This window comes from Cyprinus carpio, chromosome A23 (genome assembly GCF_018340385.1).
Source record: "Cyprinus carpio isolate SPL01 chromosome A23, ASM1834038v1, whole genome shotgun sequence".
Classification (NCBI taxonomy): domain Eukaryota; kingdom Metazoa; phylum Chordata; class Actinopteri; order Cypriniformes; family Cyprinidae; genus Cyprinus; species Cyprinus carpio.
The window spans coordinates 7,083,994-7,099,949 of record NC_056594.1 but is presented as its reverse complement, the minus strand read 5'-3'; the positions used below and the strand labels follow the sequence as shown (position 1 = coordinate 7,099,949).

The window sequence follows — 15,956 nt, the reverse complement described above, 5'->3', positions numbered from 1 at the left end:
TTTTTTTTTTTAATTAGTTTTAATAAAAGTTTAAAATGTAGCTAAGTTTTAAATGTATAACCTCATAAAAATACAACTGAAAAACTAATTTTTTTTTTGTATTTATACAAATAATTATTGTTTTTTTTATTTTTTTCTGGAGTATAATTGCATATTCAGCCCTATTAAACAGTGAGGTTGTTGCCTGATGGGAAGTGTGCTCTGTAGTGGGAGTGCATTTGTACTTACAGCGCAGGAAATGAGTGTGCATGTTGAGAAAATTACAGCAGAGTGCACATTTGACAGTCCTTATGTACACAAGTGTGTGTATGGTCATGTGTGAGGCTATGAAAGAGCAGATATTTTTGTTGTTCGTCAAGAAACACTGACAAAGAACTTTCCTCAACAAATGAAAAATTAAAAACAGAATGGAATAATAAAAATACCTCCATAAATGTGTCTGGTACAGCTGGAACTGTTGCTATTAATATTTCAACCAGAGGATGGCAGCATTATTTATTTCTGAACATGTAATGGTCCATTCACAGGCCTTTGTGTTTTGTACACAGTGGCCTGATGTGAAACACACTACTCCCATATGAAAAGAAAATGTGGGAAAATCGAGTAATTACCATCATTATGCATATTTTACTGTGAAACAACACCCTTGTTTTCAGTCCTTTGTGGTTTGGAGGGAATGTCAAGAAAAGTTCATATGTCATGTAAAAGATCAAATCAGATACTTGGGGACCAGAGATCTGGATTTGTGAAACACAGATGGTAGGCCACCTAAAATAGTAAGTCTCAAACAAGATATGAGCCAAAGGTTTTGTGCATAGCAGGGAAAAAATGCAAATAATAACATTCAGCAAACCATGTGCATAAAATACAATTGTTTAGCAGGCTTTAAAATAAAGGAGAAAACACTCACCATATCTTTTGCTGTGGATGTCAAAAGAGTCCAATGGTATTTTGACACAAATTAATTTGACATTTTGTAGAAGCTATTGCCAAATGAGGTAGATGGCAACATGTCCTCATCCTCTCATGCTATGAACAAAAGTATGCAAAGTTAAATAAAAAATACAACCCAGACTTCATTTAATATGGGTTCACTTACAGGATAAATATGGTTTGTTTTAAATAACGAGAGCGTGAAACTATGAAAAACAATTCAAGACATTTAAAAAAAACATTGTCTTTGCTCCTTTTCAGCCAGTGTCAGGTTAATAATTTTGCATATTGTTGGGCCTATGGAGCTGATGGTAATATTAATACATTAAAATGTCCAATGTAAAATCTGTGGCTTGATGGAAAACCAGATCATCTGATTCAACACCTTCCCTGATACAACAAATCTTGTTATCTGGATTGTGGAGGGTCTCAGTAACTGATGAAGTGGTTTGAGGAACAGACTGAGGGAGGAAGGTGTGTCTCATACAAAGATAAAACACCTCTTCAGTTCATCTTACTCATTGTACATATTGTAAGAAAATGGGAGAATTTTTCAGAGCTAACATTAAAGGGAGGACAAATGTAACAACTAATCAAATGTGGATAGGGTTGTGTCATTGAGTTGTTTTAGTATTGAGATTCTGTTTCATTTTCTCCACCTACACATTTATCTGAGGGAGCGGGTGCATTATTATTGCTGTGTTAAAATGATATTGCAATTTTTCCTCTTGAGAATATCATGCTTTATAAGTTATTTTCACTGAATTTAACAAAAATGAACAGTTTGCATGTTTTTTTTTAAAGCTAAATTCACTTAATACTGCAAGAAAACATCTTGCTTGACTTCATCTGACAAAACTGTAACAATTACCTATTTTTATTAAACGAATAGCTCACCCTAAAATGAAAATACATTGAAAATTCATTCACCCCCAGGCCATCCGAAATGTAGATGAGTTTATTTCAACATCACATGAATATTCATCCCATTAAAACTCATTGTACACTCTCAGAAAATAAGGTACAAAAGCTGTCACTGGGGCAGTACCTTTTCAAAAGGTAAGCTTTTGAACATTTTAGATACTAATATGCACACTTTAGGTACTAATATGTACCTTTAAGGTACCAATATGGACTGTGCCTTTTGTACCTTTTTGTCTGAGAGTGAATAGCCTGTAGACATACTACGGAGCTCCTAAGGTGACATTTCTAGGGGAAAAATGAAAAAACATTTGCACGTTCTTAAGAAAATTAGTTGCACATGTTCTTTGGCATGCACACGGTGAAACTAGATATAGCCACATCTCTATTATGGATCAGTGGATAGCCTACATGAATTGAAAGGTGTGAACACGCAAATGTTTTCGTGCATACATGTGTTTATCTTGCACGCACTGAATGTTTGTTTGTTTTTTTTATACAATACAGACACAGCGAGGTCATTTAATTCATTCAAAACGGGCAGATGATTTGGAAAATCCCTCAGGTATGTGTTTCATTAACCTGGTCTTGGCAAGTATTACACAAGCCAGTCTCAGGAATGTAGGATATGTAGGTCAGGGTCATCAAGCAAGACCTGCAGTAGATAAGTTTGATGTACTATAGCTGTATCGTAGAAGCAGGCGTTCTTGTAGCTGAGCTTGTGTAATGCATCAGATCAATTCAATTTAAATTCTATTTAAAGGTGTTATGATCAGACAGTAGTATTCAAATATTGGATCAGTGCATAGTGAGTTTAAGAGTAATGAATTGCATTACTCTGTTTAATGGATGTTTGAAATTAAATTCAAATTGAGTTGCAAAATTCAATGACACTTCCTCCTGAACAAATTGTAAACCTTAAAATAAAATGAGTATGTCCAAAAGGCCCTTGTCTGTGAACCATCTGGGAATGAAGGCACCCAACATAATGAACTAATCAGGTCTCACTATTGTCTGCCAATGCCTTGAATTTCCATCCCGAGTGCCCTCCAGTGTCTTGGATTCAATTTCAAGTCAACATTGATGTATTTCTTTTTAATGAATTGAAGCAGAACTTGGTGAGTGTCCCCCAGATGCCTGCTTGATTCAGGCTTAATGCAGAGAAAAGTACTGCCATTTTTCCAAACACTCACTCTGGAAGCTCATATCACGGGGGCTGTAATACAACGCATTATGCAAACAAAAGGCATCTAGTTGTTTAAATTGCCACCAACTTAACTCAGATGACATTCAGACCTCTCACAGTAAATGACCACATTATGAAGCACACAGACTTTCTTCAACAAAACAATTCACTCCGCGGGAACTTCTTTTGTAAAGCTGCTGTAAAACCACAGATTCTATTCACTGTAGCTTCGAGTCACAGAGGCTTTTCATTTGGTCAGGTCTCTGGCACAGGTAGGTGGTTTGTTGTTTGATTTCATTCATATATTTTGATGGCTTCATCTCAGATCATTCAGCTAGAATTCTTAGAGTACAATTCAGTAATGAAACTCAATATGGTTTTCGAAAAAACTCCCTTCCACACCTAATTACTACTGTAGGTCCTCTTTGTTATTCAGAGGAAGCCAACACAGCCAACATATTACTTAAGTGAAAATAAACATTGTTTTTGAATTTGATTCAATTCACTTTAATTTTTAGTGCTTTTTAAAAATACATATTCTTCCAAAGGAGTTGTATGAAAAATACTGTAGCACCTTTCAAACGCCACAATAAGTGAGTTTAAAACTAACATAACCAGTTGAGTGAGGATAATATTTGACTGATACAAGCGAGGACATTCATATTTTCTGAACACTGGCATTCAGATTAGTGTTTGTTTGTTTGTCTGTTTATTATAATTATGTGATCTAGAACTTTTATGCAATGCATGCAATTGTAAAGACTAGTCAGCCACATTTCCATCCGTGTAAAATTCAGCCTGGCATGTACCCTGAAGTATATTGTTTAATTCAAATTCCTCAAATGAAATAAAATGTGACCATCTTGAATCCATATTACATGCTGGTAACAATCTGAAATCAGATTCATTAGGGACATGTATGTACTTAAAACTGTACATATATATATTCGTATTTTCAAATTTTTTTCATTAAGAAGCAATGCTGGATTTTTCAGAATCATATGAATTTCAAGAGCCAGTCTCTTCCTAATAGCTTGTTAGTATAGTTTTTGTAATAAATAAAGACCCACATTCTTTCCTTTATATGTGAAATGTATTTGAAAAATAGAAGAATCCGTGGAATTATTTTATGAGTTTCTCTCCAAAACAAATTATATTTTATAATCTCTCTACACTTCTGTAAAATATTACATTTCTCAATGAGGTGTCAGGTTTTTGGTTAAGAAAAAATCCTGTCCACTTTCTACACACCTTTTTTCAAGTGGAATTTTATTCTATAGAAAGGGCACTTTTACTAGCCTGTATTTATTTTAAGTCATGCCATGGCAGGGTCAGGAAAGTGGTTAAACTAGACTTTCTCTATAGTTTCACAGCTGGGACTAGGCAAAGCTTCAAGTGCATGGTGTTTTACTTAGCTGTAATCAAACTGTGTTTGCTTTGTGCATACACAGTATGTTTGAATACTGATGTAACATATATTTTCCTTGTATGTACTTAGTGGCTTTTGAGGTAGAGCTTCTTAAATATTCAAACCTCCAGGCAGCACATACATAAATGCCCCCAGGAGTTTGGCTCCAAAAATGTTTTTCATTATAATAACCCTTAGTGCTTATGAAAACATTGTTTGTTGTTAGATAACACCTTTGGAAATTACATGTGCAAAGGATATAGCCATTTATAAAATTTGATATACATTTGATCTGAATTAATGCACAGTCAGACTATGGGTATTTCTGAATTACAATCACTTTGCAATAATTGCAAAATTACAGTAGCTGATATGAAAAACTCCTTATTTCCCACTGTCCACAAAAATGAGAGATGCTTGTGAGTGAATTGTTTCTGTTCTGTTTTTCCCCATATAATTGATGTGGAATTCCTCTTTCGCCACTGCAGTTAACCAGGGTGCTGGATGGGAAAACTTCCTGATGTTTGTGGGTTTGATTTAAGGATAGGGATAGGTATGTCCCATGCCCAAATACAGCTTCTGCCAAGACCCTTATGCATTTCAGATAAGTGAATGTGTCCTATTGCATTAAAATAATAGCATGTCTATCTAATAAGCTATTTTATCTGTCAAGAATAGAACATTAGATACAACACAGAGTAAAAAACAATGTTTTTTCAACTCTGGGTACACTGTGAACTAAATATCACAGAAGTGTCTTATGAAAGGGATAATGTACATCCAGCGGGTTGTTATCTCAGAATAGACCCCAATGCAAAGCGGAGGGGTCTTGATCAGCCTGAAGGGGTTTATTCTGCGATAACAACCGGCTGGATGTACATTATCCCGCTTATTACACAGCTACTTGCCACATAATTAAATAATTAGACGCGAAATATTGATTTGAGTTGAAATATTTGAACGCCAAGCTTCTGTGAAAACAGCAGTTGCAAGCAAGCGGCAAATTCAAACTAGATTTAACATTTAAGTTAACATTTAAGTGAAAACGGTGCAGTCAAACCACGTATTACACAACATTTCATCACAAAAATAAAGGCAATAAAATAATTAAGATGAAAACGTTTTAAAACCTTATCAGTTTGTTAGTTCTCTTACAATCCATAAGTGTACAAAACAATCATAGCAAAATGGCAGCAGCTGCGTTTGTATGAAACGAGAGCGAGTCCGCGATACCAGGATTACATAATTTAACAATTGTACACCATTTTTGAGATATTTTATTAGCTAAACAAATGCAAAACTTCCACCAAGAAAAAATAGCTAGTTCAAGCAAGAGTACAACGCCGACTGCTGTTACCCGGATGAGCCTGTGTTATTAGCGTTTACCGGTTGTTATCCAGGGATAACATACCTCGGAATGTCGCGACTGACCAATCAGAATCAAGTATTCCACAGCACCGTGTAATAAATTTTAATAATGTGACCTAAATGACAAAAGTTTAGGTGATAAACAACACCGGCAGAACCTGAAGAGATTTATAAAGGGCTTGAAATTCTCTGAGGGATACTGGCCGTCAAACTAAACACTGAAGAGGAAACTGAGGTCACCAGGACACTGGGCAAAATGTTTATTTGCTTTGAAATGACTCTATGGTTCTTTGTGGGTTTAAAGGAAAAATGTTTCACTCTTTAGCATCCTGGATAGAAACCACTGATGTAGGTCAGTGTAAGACCTTCAAATGCAACATACTCTTTAAAAAAAAGAGAGAGAGAAATCTTGAAACATTTTCTCCAAAGAAAACACTTAAAGAATTCGGTGTGAACCCACTGAACAGAATAGTTCACCCCAAAATGAAAACTTGCTCACTCTCATTTTGACGGCACCCATTCACTGAGGTGAGCAAGTGATGCAGTGCTATATTTCTACAAATCTTTTCTGATGAAGAAACAAACTCATCTGGCCTGGGGGCATATACATTTTCAACTAATTTTCATTTTTGGGTGAACTATTCCTTTAATTTAATAAGAGTGACTAAGTACATTAGCATATCATGAAGAAAAGTGGATTCTTGTAGCTCCTCTTTACTACCTTCCAAACCCTTATAAAATTCCTTATAGTGGCACATTTTAATTAACATTCCCAAAAGGAAAAAATCACTGTGCACACAAGATCGTTGCAATAAAAGTGAGGGTTGCTAAATGCCACAGTTTGTTATTTTGCAGATTTGTAACCTGAGGTAGACCAGAAACAATATGACTGGTTTTCAAGAGACCAACCTTAATGTCTTCCAGCTATGAAGGTAAAATAATAAACAGTGGCTTAGGTAGCGATATAAGCGTGAGCGCATTCGTCCAAGCTAAGAATGATTAGTGCTAAAACTCCTGAAGTGCAAAGAGACAATGGAGTGTAAATAACGGACTGTTTTAGGATGTCTATACACAAAAGATGGACAACAAAGAGAAGTACAATTTTTGTAATATCATGCTGACATGGTCTGTCATGTTTCAGAGCATCAGTCGCTCCTCTGAACTCGTGTGTGCGCGCGCGGTCACCAGTGGGTGGTGTCAACACGCGCTATAAATAGGCTATACATTTTGTCTGACTGTTAAAAAAAACTTTTTTTCCTTTTCACCCGAGCTTTTTCAGAGATGAAGAAGATGATGCTCAGAAGTGGTTTGTGGACTGAAGTGGAATTCTTTTGGAAGACGTTTTTAATTTAAAAACTCGGATACCGCGTCTGGCAACTTGTTCACATATCGGTTGCGCGCTCAGAGAGGACGCTGGCAAAATGGCAAAACTGTTCCCTGGTGTTCTTTTGTTAATTCTGAGTTTGTTAGACATTTTTACCGTGGGTAAGTGTTCCAACTATACTGAACCTCTGTTTTACATGAGTGAAGTGGGTTTATAATTTATATGAGCCATTAATAGTTTGTTATTTGAATAGTTTTAAGTTCTGTTTATGTCATTCAGTCCTTATGACGTTCCTCATTATCGACTGTTGTGTGTCTGATTGGCGGGTGCATCTCTGTAAGAACATGACCAGATCACAAGACGTAATAACATGCTGGCTTTAATTTTTATTTAATTTAAAATACGCTACGTCTTTTTGCATTGTGACATTATTGTCATGAAAAATAAGCACATTTTCATTTTCTTTGCTCAAGTGTTATATAATTATAATAATAATAATTGTTGTTATTATTATTATTATTATTATTATTATTATATAAAATAAAACTGTATTACATTATGTTGTCATTAATTAGAATCTAATGAGAATAACAAATGAGAATAACAATTACACAAAACCAAAAGTCACAAAAATATTCATGGTCTTAAATAGACTTCATTCACACACACACGCACACAAACACACACACACACACACATATATATATTTTTAAATATATATATATATATATATATATATATAAATACACACACACACACAAACACACAAGTGTGCTTGGACATTAGCTGTGCCCTTAGATAATGATTGATTATTGTTCAAATTAAAGGTGCATCATTATCCAGGACAGGAGACCTGCACTCATCTCCAGTCTTCTCTGACGATTCGAACAGTGCTTTACATCAGCAGCAGACAGAAGCAGAGCTCATTTCAACATCACACACCCACACAAGATCCAAGCGCTGCACTTGCTACTCCTTTAAGGACAGGGAATGTGTTTATTACTGTCACTTGGGCATCATCTGGATCAACACCCCACAGTGAGTTACAATGTTTTTATTTATTTTATTTATTTTTTTTATTTTTATTTTTTTTACAATTTGTCTGATAGTTCATTTTAAAACAAAATGCAAATGAAAAATAAAATGTATGCTATTCACATTTAGCAACATATTTGGTCACAATATACTTAAAATGTATACTTTAAAGGTAAAGCATTCCACAGAAACAGACTCCTCTGAATGTTTTGTTGGTTTGGTCTCGAGAGGGGTGAACAGAATGAACCCCTGGGAAAGTACATTCCATGCATGAGATCAGGGCAAGGACTCTCAGTCATCCTGAAGAATCTGTTTTGATAGTTTCTTGTTCAGGCCTGTGTCTGATGAATGATCAACCCAGTGACCTTTATATCCAGGACAGAAGCACTGAGAGGTACTAAAAGTAATTGGATATGGTTGTTCTGTCTATTTTTTTTCTCCTTCTATTGGAGCAATATTGTTTTCCATTAAGAGTCATAGAACACTGTAATTTAGCTTGGATTATAAAGGGCAATAAGGACAAACAAATAACACAGTACAGCCTGTACAATTATATATTTTATTATTAAGTTTGCTAAAACATATAATTTAATTAAAAATATAAAACAATTTTTTTTTTTAACTATTTACATTACACTTTTTTTAATATTTAGTAAATTATATTAAATTCAATTCAAATAATTTTTTTTAATTAATATATTTAAATATTTCTTTATTTTTATCTAGAAACCTTTTGTAACATTATAAATGTCTTTACTGTCACTTTTGATCAATTTAATGCATCTTTGCATAATAAAAGTATTAATTTATTTAATTTCTTAAAAAAAAAAAACTGACCCCAAACTTATGGTAGTGTATAATGTTACAAAAGCTTTCTATTTAAGATAAATGCTGTTCTTTTTAACTTTATATTTATCAAAGGATCCTGAACAAAAAATTGTACACAACACTGATAATAATAAGAAATATTTCTTGAGCATCAAATCAGCATATTAGAATGATTTTTGAAGGATCACGTGACACTGAAGACTGGAATGAATTACATTTAAAAATATATTCAAATAGAAAAGTTATTTTATATTGTAAAAATATTTTACAATATTATGGTTTTTGCTGTATTTTGGGTCAAAATAAAATTAAAAAATCTTACAGATCTAAAAATTTTGAACGGCAGTATACTATAATAATATATACATCAAAATTCGAACTATTTAAGTCATGGTTGAATTGTAAAATATTATATTTGGTATATATATAATATTTTACAATTCAACCGTGACTTAAATAAATGTTAGTATTTTGATGGATATGTAGTTAAACTTGACTGAAGGAGTGTCATTGATTTAATGGTGTCTGCTCTTTAAATTGTACAAAGACGGTCCAACTTAAGTTTCTGAAATACTTACCACAAGCATATTTTGATGTGACTGTTTCCATGGTAACGGTTACTGTCCATGGTGCTGATGCAATAGAAGCAGAGGATTCTCAAAAATTAGAGTTTGAATAAGATCACTTTTTCTCACAGCCAGCACAAACAGTATATGTACAATAAAAAATAAACCTGCTTTCAGCGCCCATTTGGCTTATCAGAATAAAGTACAAAAATGAGGCCATACCCAACACTCCTTAATACTCTCTATTCAATATCATTTCATAGCCAGCAAACACATAATTCAAATATATTTTTAGATATGGATATATTCAGTTATACAACAACATGAATGATTTATCGCTATTTAGCCAAATACATGAGAGATCACCACAGGACTTTTAGTAGAGTGATTCATACTGACGCTGAGCTATTTAAACTATGACTTACAATGTGTTGTGGCACATCACTCACCATTGATATTGACAGGCGATCCTTCAGGAATTCAGCTCAGACCCCTGGCTCCACACTGAAACCAAATGGTCAACATGAGAGCAAACACTTGTGAAGTGAGATGAGAGGCATGCGTTCTGAAGAGAGTGGCTGGAGATCAGAGAGAAGCTCATATAAAGTGCATGGAAGCCTTCCCAGATGAGTCTGCAGAAAGATTTTTGGCCCTTATTCCAACCCATCACTGGAGGCAGCCTCTTATGGTTTATCGCCAAGTGTCGATGCAATTCCAGCTGTGTTTTAAATAGAACAGGTTTCTTTCCTCTTTTAGTGCTTCTACAATAACAAAAACATAACATACTTTACAAAGTTTCAGGTGTTAAAGAAATTTTTCACCTGTGTGACTTCCTTTCTTCTGTGGAACATAAAAGAATATATATATATATATATATATATATATATATATATATATATATATATATATATATATTATATATATATATATATATATATATATATATATATATTAACATGCAATGGAAGTCAATGGTAACTAAAACTTATTGGTTACCAACATTCTTCAAAATATCTTCTTCTGTGTTCAGCAGTAGAAAGAAAATCATACAGGTTTGGAATAACATGAGAGTAAATGATGACAGAATTAAAATTTTTGTGAACTATTTAAAGTACACTGTCATTTAAAACATTTTTTGAGATGAATTAATACTTTTATTCAGCATGGATGCATTAAATTAAAGAAAAGTGACAGTAAAATAATTTTATAAAGTACTTATTTTACATATAAATATTGTTCTTTTGAACTTTCGATTCATAAAAGAATCCTGAAAAATGTATTGCAGTATTTAATATATATAATTATATGTAATATTAAGCAACACTGTTTTCAGCATAATAATAATAATAATAATAAATCTTATTAAATACTATTATATGAAATGTTTCTTGAGCAGCTAATTAGCACATTAAAATGATTTCTGAAGGGTCTTGTGACACTGAAGACTGGAGTAATGATGCTGAAAATTCAGCTTTGCATTAGAGTTTTATATTAATTTTTAATGTTTATTGAGATACAATTCAGTGTTAAAGATTATTATTTACATTTCAAATTTTTAAATTTTTTATTGTATTTATTGTAAAATTTATGGTTTGCATCAAAAGTTTTTAAATAAAATAAATAAATAAAAAACCCTCACCGCTCCAAACCTTTGAACAGTAGCGTATGTTCTCCTGAAACTGGTTTGGTCTTTTGTGTTTTTGCTAGTTTATGTTTGAAATCCATCAGCAGACTTGACATCTGACTTGACAGTGTTCATCTGTTTATTATGCCAGAGTGAGTTCAGCCCAAACATGTGCCATATGTGGTGTGATTTAAATTTTAATAATCTGTTTGGTATGATTGTGCAGATCTGGCTCATCTTTTATGGCTTTGTTCTCTGTGATGCTTATACACTATCAAAACTATGTTTCAGCATGATTTACCAGCCCACCTGTTGTCTCAAAAGCAATGCCATACCTCTTCAGCTTCACTCCAGCCAAATGAGACAGTTCTGAATATTTGTGTACAGGAGAAAAGGGAACAGCGGCTTAATATGTTAGTCATAGGCAAACTTAAGTTGTCATGAAAGGCAACTTTCATGTGTAACATACTAAACAAAAAGGCCACATGTGCACTGGAAAGTATCAGGAATGACAACCACATTTAAATGCAGTAATGAATCCCTTAAATCATTCCAGAGTCAGTCTTGAATTTGTTATGGTTGGCATAGCGATTTCCAAAGCAACATTTTGACCTCTAATGACACGTGGATGGCAGCAGTTTAATGCATTTAGTATCAGATATGTTTGATCAATTATTTATTATTATTCTTTCTTTTTGTCATTTCGGATCCAACTGTGAAAAGAAACACTTAAATGAATTTTCTCTTTTGGGGGAAATGGTTCTTAAAGGGTTAGTTCACCCAAAAATTAGAATTCTGTCAGCATTTACTCACCTTGATGTCATTCCAACCCCATAAGACTTTGGTTAATCTTCGAAACAAATTAAGATATTTTAATGAAACCCGAGTAGTTTTTGTCCCTTCACTGAAAGTCTAGGTAACCAAAACTTAGAAGACCCCAAAAGGTAGTAAAAGCATTGTTAAATTAATCCATATGAATCAAACGGTTTAATCCAAGTCTGGTGAATAGATACAATCACTTTATATGATTGATAGTTTAGGTTTTAATTCACATATATAGATTAGTTTAGGCTTTGTACGCATGTAAACAATGATTGACACATGCATAGAGCCCATCAAATATAGTAAACACAGAAACTTAAACATGAGGTTTGTTCTAGCATGTGACACAAGCATGAGCTTTTGCTTTTCATATATGTGAGCCTGGACCACAAAACCAGTCTTAAGTGTAAATTTTTCAAAATTAAGATTTATACATCACTGTATAAATAAGCTTAATAAATAAGTTTTCCACTGATGTACAATATATACATAGATAGGACAATATTTAACAACTATTTAATCATCTGGAATCTGAGGTTGAAAAAAAATAAAAATATTGAGAAAATCACCTTTAAATTTGTCCAAATGAAGTTCTTAGCAATGCATATTACTAATTAAAAATTAAGTTTTGATATATTTACAAAATATCTTCATGGAACATAATCATTACTTAATATCCTAATGATTTTTGGCATAAAATAAAAATCGATAATTTTGCCGCTTACAATGCATTTTTGGCTATTGCTAAAAATATACCCCAGCGACTTAAGACTGCTTTTGTGCTCCAGGGTCACAAATGTGATTCACCTTATGCTTGTGTGTTTATATGTGATTTAAAGCTTAAATAATTTTTTTTATGTTACTTTTGTTTTGTTTCTCTACACAAGACTTGGATGAAACTGTTCATATGGATTTGTTTTATGACACCTTTATAACTTTTTGGTTTTACTTACTTTTAACCAAAGTCTTAAAGGTTTCTAACAACACGAGGGTGAGTGAATTATGACAGAATTTTCATTTTTGGGTGAACTATCTCTTTAAGGAATTCCTGTATAATTTTTTATTCAAAATCATGTCCAAAATAAGAGTCTGTTTGTTCTGTCTGTAGGCGCACAGTCCCGTATGGCATGTCCAGCTACCGCAGCCCTCAGCGTCTGAGACGCTCCAGTGGGGCAGTGCTTCATCGCTGCACATGTGCAGACCACAGTGATGCCCAGTGCTACAACTTCTGTAATGCAAGGTACACAAAACTAATTAATAAGCAAAATAATCTGTATTTATTTATTGAATTTATTTATTTGTTTCATCATCTACATAACTAAGCAGCAAAAACTAAGCTGAATGTAGTCAATAATCACTAATTTATATTGCAAGTAATCACAGGAGGAAATATAATAGTGTATTTTTTTTCTGTGTTGATAAATTCTTAGATTCTAAAGAAAGCTGTAGCTTTTTCTGAATTTATGATCCCATCATTATGTGTGATCATGTTTTATGGTTCTTTTTTATTTTTATTTTAAAGAACACGGAATGTGCCTGACAGAAGATTGAAAGGACGTCCACCTGGGTAAAAACACGTCACAGCTTGAGCCTCTGAGATCAGGACTGATGATCAGCATCAAACGGGCACCTAACTAGGTGGTTTTGGATTTTTACAGACTTGGCTCGAAACCTACCCCACATTCCTCACCGTGTTATATTTCCTGGAACACCCTTGATTCATCTGGACCACGGTAACAAGTGAATTCTTTAGAAAACTCTTTGCAGATTTCGGAAGCATATCTGGGACCCTCGTCCTTGTTTCAAGGGTTATGTCCACTTGTTTCAGCTTGACTTTACGTCTAATATTCAGTGGATGTCCTTGAATTTAGGAGGCTTGGAAATAAACCTGCGCATTATCTCCACTTTGCGGGCTGATTTTTAGAGAGCACACAGATGGATTACTGGGTGAAGATGGAGATGAAGGGGGTCTTGAATTTTTACACACACTGAGGCTTCTACACTTTGGTTGATAGCAGAAAACTAGATATGACATTTTATATTCCTAAGATGGTTTTGAGCTCAAATCTTATTATTCATGCATAAAATTATGGGTCCACTGAGACTAGTACTGAAAGCTGAATATTAAAGTAAATGGTCTATTACTCTAATACTACACAAAATACCATAAATATATATGGCATATACCTCCTGCAGGTACCAAAGCATTTAAAAAAAAAACTTACATTAAGCACCTTTGGATGGCTTATCAGCAATAATAATTTGTTGTAATTTCACTACTATTTAATTTTCACTTTGTAAACAAATATTTTCATTTTCATAAACACTTTTGAATAATAAATGGTCATTTTACAATGTTATTAATGACAAGCTTGATTTATCTTGCGTTTTAACAGTTCTGTATCATCTAAGGTGTATCCTTAACCATGTTTAGTTGCTTTGGTTAGTTTTCCTTTAAAGATGTAATTCATTGCTGGCAAGACAGGGATTTAATAAAAGTTGGCTGCCTATGCAGCACAAAGACAGTTTTTTAAAACCAGTACTATTAGGCTAGAAAACGGGCTGTGAAGAAAAAAGGTAGGAAAACTAAAACATCCATAATGCATTGGGCTCAATTAAACTATTCGTGAGCAGGGATATAAAAATGAGGAAGTACGATCTGTATAGTTTTCAGAAGTCAACACCCCATACATATTTTAAATATAGTTTTTTTGTTTGTTTGTTTGTTTGTTTATCTGCTTTTTTACAAAACCTAATATTATTTCACAGTACATTAATTTTATAGTATGTTCATTATGTTCATAAACTGTATTACTGTGAGCCGTCCTCAGACTAATAGTGTTTGCAGAGACATGAATGTAAATGAAAATATTCGGTAGGCGTAAATGTTGTAAAGTACAAAGAAGATACAGTTTATTTCTGTTTACTGACACAATGGTTAATGCCAGTCTAGTTTTTAAGGCATACATGACATGGCATGATATGATAACAGCATATGACCCAGCCTGTATGTTTGGTTATTTTCAGATGATAACATTGGTTGAATTTAACAGGTTGTGCACAGTATTTGATGATCATTCATACTATGTCATGTATTATATATACCATTTTTTTATTTAAATATATATTTATTTTTATTTAATGCTGTTTCATCTCTGTGCTTGATCAGATTTCTTGTTGACATTAAGTGGCAATTTCATCTGCCACTCTTTAATGTTTTTCATATGCCAGTTTTTAATAACCTTTGTAGATAGTTTACATAGGACTTTCTGATCTAGAACATTCTCAGTATGTCCCCTTGCTTTTCTTGAAACTTGAGCTTTTGGCTTAGGTAGGAGAAATTGTGTGTTTTGCATTATGCATAAAATTCTTAGCACAAACATCAGAACAGTGTCAGATATGGCAGCCCCAAAGAAGTTTTTACAACATCCTACAAAAACCAAAATGTTTCAACAACTATAACTGTTAGAGATGTTGGATGAAAAATTGTTTTGCCTGAGAAATTGCAATTATAGCAAAGAATGTGCTGATGGTATTCCATTCGTGAACAAATACATCTGTTTTTGTGAGATGTGGCATATAGTAGGATTGTGCATAACATTTCATCTTTGTTTTTGAATATTGTCAGTCCAGTTGCTATGTGCTGCTGTTGTGGCTTTAATAATTTAAAGGGGGTTAAATCTGGGTTAGATTAAAATATTGACAGCATATGTGACATGCATGTCCTTCAGCTTGTAAAAATAAAGACAATGCTTAAAACAACTTTAAATTTTAGTAATTCAAATATGGCTTTTATTGAAATATGCAGTCATACAGTCTGTTTTCTATTGTAGTATTTTAAAAGGTGTTTTATTCTTCTGATGTCAAAGCTGAATTTTCAGTATCATTACTCCAGTCTTCAGTGTCACATGATCCTTCAGAAATCATTATAATATGCTGAT

General features: G+C 33.4%; 1 protein-coding gene across 1 annotated transcript; it reads left to right on the top strand.

Moving 5' to 3' along the window:
* Nucleotides 1–6,852: 6,852 nt before the first annotated feature.
* Nucleotides 6,853–15,956, top strand: LOC109097052 (endothelin-3-like). Its single transcript, XM_019110741.2, has 4 exons — nt 6,853–7,301; nt 7,968–8,178; nt 13,124–13,255; nt 13,538–15,956. The coding sequence occupies exons 1-4, from the start codon at nt 7,238–7,240 to the stop codon at nt 13,584–13,586; spliced, it is 456 nt and encodes a 151-aa protein (XP_018966286.1). The 5' UTR covers nt 6,853–7,237; the 3' UTR covers nt 13,587–15,956.